General features: G+C 46.5%; 1 protein-coding gene across 4 annotated transcripts in view; it reads left to right on the forward strand.

Annotated features, from left to right (window-relative positions):
* Positions 1-5000, forward strand: part of jak1 (Janus kinase 1) — a 35291-nt gene that overhangs the window by 20674 nt on the left and 9617 nt on the right. For all 4 annotated transcript variants that reach the window (XM_081717156.1, XM_035524356.2, XM_081717157.1 and 1 more), the window contains 8 exons: positions 126-308; positions 562-719; positions 815-929; positions 1342-1540; positions 3449-3558; positions 3669-3824; positions 3989-4076; positions 4406-4533. In XM_081717156.1, the coding sequence (XP_081573282.1) occupies positions 126-308; positions 562-719; positions 815-929; positions 1342-1540; positions 3449-3558; positions 3669-3824; positions 3989-4076; positions 4406-4533 (1137 nt within the window). The remainder of the gene's footprint in view (positions 1-125; positions 309-561; positions 720-814; positions 930-1341; positions 1541-3448; positions 3559-3668; positions 3825-3988; positions 4077-4405; positions 4534-5000) is intronic.

Genomic DNA, 5000 nt, shown 5'->3' on the forward strand with positions numbered 1-5000 from the left:
AGTTTCCTATAAGTCTAGAGCCTGTATATTTGGCTCTTGTCTGAAGAACCATACTGTTCGTCCTTGTTCTGTCTTGTGCTGTGTTAAAAGAGCGTTCTGTTCTTTTGTTGTATCATCCAAAACAGAATGTCCTGAATGTCAAAGACAAAAGTAAATCACGGAAGAGCAAGGTGGACAGCAAACAGAAGAACGAAAAAAAGAAGGAGTCTGGAAATGGATGGATTCCCTTTTCAGACTTTTATGAAATCACCCACATCGTCACAAAAGAGTCTTGCGTTACCATTTACAAACAGGACAACAAGACCATGGTAACGTCAAGTCTTCCCTTTCTGGTAGTGGTATAAGAGAGCACATGCTGCAGCATTTACAGGAATATCCTAGATGAAAGCTTTGCTTTATCTTCAGTCAGTAATTATAATAAACATGGACTAGCTAGTCTGAGCAGATCGAGTTTTGTATTCTAGTCGTATTGCAGTGAACTGAGTGATTGCCGAGTTGTTGAATTGAATGTCCCTGATAGAATCGGTAAAGCAAACCACGTCTCTGGTCCTCGTTGCACAGGAGCTGCAGCTGGCCTATCGAGGAGAGGCTCTGTCCTTCGCTGCCCTTGTGGACGGATACTTCCGACTGACCGTGGACGCGCACCATTACCTCTGCACGGAGGTTGCGCCCCCCTCTGTAGAGCAGAACTTGCAGAACGGCTGCCACGGACCCATCTGGTAGGTGCTCCGAGCGCAAAGTGGCCCGGTCCTCTGGCGGTGATGGGTGGGTGGCGTGCACTTGTTTGACCTCTGCTCCTGCGCTCTACCCACAGCACAGAGTACGCCATTCACAAGCTGCGGCAAGAGGGCAACGAAGAGGGGTCCTATGTCCTCCGCTGGAGCTGTACAGACTACAACTATATCATCATGACTGTTGTCTGCATGGAGGTATCCACGCACGCATTATATAGTCATTCATAGCAGATTATGCAATAGAATTATAAATATATTTGTCATTTTTTTTTAATATTACTGAAGAATTTACTGAAAATGTAATATTTTTGTAAATTACTAAAGCAAGCCCTTAAAAATCTGGATAACAAGTGTGGGTTTTGGTTTACGGTATGGTGTGTGTGTGTGTGTTCTGTGTTCAGTCATAATGTGTTAGAATTTGATACAGTATGTGTGGGAAGACATCCTTGAGTGACATTGCAAGGCGGCTCATGAATCAACGAAGATACAGTGGCACGGCAACACGACAGCGATACTGACGTGATGCTCGTCAGTGGCGCTGACGCTTTCTCGCTAGTGCTGGCTGTCGTCGGACTCAGCAGTGCCTCTCGTCTCCCTTCCCTGCCAGGTGGACCTGTCTCTGTCCAAGTCCATTCCCCAGTACAAGAACTTCCAGATCGAAGTGAGCTCCCAGGGCTTCCGGCTTTCCGGTACCGAGACCTTCCGGCCGAGCGTGAAGGAGCTGCTGGAACACCTGCAGGGCCAGAGCCTCCGCACGGAGAACCTGCGCTTCCAGCTCCGCCGCTGCTGCCCACCCCAGCCGCGAGGTACCGCCTGCCCGCCTGGGTCACTTCCTTAAACCGAAGCGTGGCAGCAGCCGTTCAGCCCGACTGGCTTGTTTACGAGCACCTACGGCTCCGATTAACATAGGGCAGCAAGGTCTGCTGAGATCAAAATGAAGACCCTCTGTTGCAACCTCTCTGCAGTACACTGAGTGCACACCTAGCATTTGGTAGCGAGTTATCTACCCACGCAGATGTCCCTACGCGCTCAGTGTGCACCGTCAAATGTCACGCGGTGCATGCAGCCGTTTTTTTCCCCCCCACAGTCAGCATTTTCAGAAGCTTCCCCCCCCACCACACACACACACGTTAGGAGCTGTTGTGCCTGCTGTAGTTTGGTCCTCTTTTTTAATTTGCTAGCGGGGTGCTTCACCTGAAAGCATTTGCACCACCGGAGGCAATCGCAGCGGAAGAGATTCGGCCCTCTCCAGAGTGCTCTTACAGTGCTGCGGATGCCGGTCAGTTAGGAACGTGTATACATGTAAGAAGAAAACCAAGCCCATTTAATGTCACAGTGCCCTTTGGTCAACAGCCCACGTGCACACGATACACTCGCACAGCCACTTGGATAACCTTAAAGAAGTGAAGAAGTGATCGCTAAGTGCTGAATCAAGTTAAAATTTCCTCAGCTAGCATTTTTATGTATACCAGTACAAACCATTGGGCAAAACTAGATTTGGATTGGCATTGCAGCTCACCTCATAAAAGACGAAAGTCAGTTGGGCCGTTTCCTAAATGACATGGACAAGCCGTATTAACGTCAAGGGCAAACTGATACTGCTGGAACAGTGTCTGTCACCCAAGATTTTAAACGTACACCCGGTAGTTTCAGAACCAGGGGAATGGATGCGAGTGATTTATGCCAATTTTTATTTATGCTAAAAGAAAACCACATAGTGGCTGCACGTGTTGGCCTTCACAAACAGATTTCTTCACAAACAGCTGAAGAACCAAGGTAATGCACTGCAAAGAGTTGAACATTTGTTCAAATGATACATTGGGCTCAGTGGGGGATAAGTAAATTGGAGGAGCATGAATTCAGGAGCAAATTTGAGTTGTGTCTGTATGTGTGTGTGTGTGTGTGTGTGTGTGTGTGTGTGTGTGTGTGTGTGTGTGTGTGTGTGTGTGTGCGTGCGCACGCGCTTTTGCGGAGGGGGCAGGGGACAACAAAGTGCATGTTTTGTTTACATCCCCACGCTGCAGGAGTACACGCTGAGGCCTCCATGTCAAGCAGGAAGTGTAGTAAATGCGGTTTTCCGTTGTTCGCTTCACGTCTCTTGATCTCAGCAGGTCTTGTTGTGAAATGCTTTGCCCTGGAGCTAAAACATGGGTGTAAAACATTTTTTAAACAAATCAAGTCAAATAAAGGGTGATGTTTCAAGGCACATGCAAGACACACAGAACACACATCATAAACACATCTCATAAAGTTGACATTCCTTGTTAAGGCATGTTTCCAGTGTGTTTTTGTCAGTGTTTTGTTTGACACTAGGCAGCTTCCTCCTTCCTAGACACCCTCCAGAGAACACACAAGCACACAAACATACAAACACTACAGATTTTTGTGCAAAGTTGAGACACCCAAGTATGCAGTTTTTTTTCTTCCCCAAGCAGAAACAATGTATGTGTGTGTGTATATATATATGTGTGTAATATATATTAGTTGTTTAGTTACTTTTATTGTTTCACTTGTATTTTACTTTTACACTAGATGTTTTATGACCTTATAATTATATAAATTATACGTATATGTCACCTTTTACGTGTGTGAGCTGGGATCGTACTATATACCAACACATTTTCTTGAGGGGATCTAAATGTTTCGTGCAGTGTTATTCAGCAACTTATTTGAGTCACTCTCCTCCAATCAAAGGCCATGCTCCACTTTTTCAGAAATTTCCAACCTATTGGTGATGACCACAGACAGAGAGCCTGCTCCACAGAGACAATTCCAAGTCAGCCAGCTGAGTTTCCACCGCATCCTTAAAGAGGAAATTGTCCAGGTAAAGCTCTACAACACACTGGCACGCGTTACACACTGAGTGGTCCTCCCACGGGCCTTGGAGCATGTTCTGCAGCACTGACTGGGATGCTTTGTTCTCCTGGCATTCAGGGCGAGCACTTGGGTCTTGGCACCAGGACCAATATCTACGCTGGTGTGCTAAAGATGAAGAGCGAGGATGAGGACGATTTAGCGAGTTACTGCACTTCACAGGAGGTGAAGGTGGTATTGAAAGTGCTGAGCCCTGGACACAGGGACATATCTCTGGTAAGTATCTCTCTCTCTCAAGCTCCCTCTCAAATTTTTTAATCTAATTTGTTTAATAAGAGCTAATCTCTCCCTCTTTCGCTCCCTCTGCCTCTCTGCTGCCTCATGCTTCTCTCTCTCTCTCTCTCTCTCTCTCTCTCTCTCTCTCTCTCTCTCCTGCCCAGGCCTTCTTTGAGACAGCCAGTATGATGCGACAGGTCTCTCACAGACACATTGCCCTACTGTATGGAGTCTGTGTGCGTCACCAGGAGAGTAAGTGACATACGCATGTTCCTGTCTGGGTGTATGAATGGGGGGGGGGGGGGGGATCTATCGATTTATTTATTTAATTTTTTTGCAAGCCTGTGATAACAGATGTCTCTGTTTGGCTTGGGCAGTGACCAATAGAAACAAAGTCAATAACAGTAGCCCTGTTGCAGAGTGTTGGCAAATCACACGAGGGCAAACTGCTCTGTCAGCCAAACACAAGTGGCCAGGAGATACAGATGTGACTGAGCAAGAGAGAGACTGTGGTTTTATTCAGGTGTGACTTAATTAAAAGAGGCTGGCTGAATAAATGACGCTGATCTGTTTGTCTGTAGATATCATGGTGGAGGAGTTTGTGCAGTTCGGTCCTCTGGATCTGTTCATGCGCAGGCAGATTGCTCCTCTCAGCACTTCGTGGAAGTTTCAGGTGGCCAAACAGCTGGCAAGCGCCCTTAGTTACCTGGTAAGTATACACATGGACACCATACACACTACATAATACGATAAAACGGGAACACGTGTAATGCGTTCTATAATAGTCAAGCAAAGATAACCGTAGGAGAGTGAGTGTTGTCATGGTTGTTGACTGCTTTCTTAAGACGGCCTTCCTGCTTCTGCGCCTTAACTATTCGGAAACATGAATTTGCTTCATGTCAGAGCAGAAAGCTTGAAATAAGGAGATCTGATCTGCGACAGGTCAGAGATCCAAGGAGTCCACGTAATAACAGAAGCTCTTGTTAGATTCCTTGAGAAGCTTTCATCCTTTGGCTTCCAGACATTGTAAAGTGTTTGCGCTTCCCGTTTGAGGCTTTGTGTGTTGGTGTTGGATTTACATTTACATTTACAGCATTTGGCAGACGCCCTTGTCCAGAGCGACTTACAGGTACAACATGGCCCTGCCATAACTTTCAGATTTGTAAGCAAATCACA

Source organism: Electrophorus electricus, chromosome 7 (assembly GCF_041902795.1).
Source record: "Electrophorus electricus isolate QZ-2024a chromosome 7, ASM4190279v1, whole genome shotgun sequence".
Lineage (NCBI taxonomy): Eukaryota > Metazoa > Chordata > Actinopteri > Gymnotiformes > Gymnotidae > Electrophorus > Electrophorus electricus.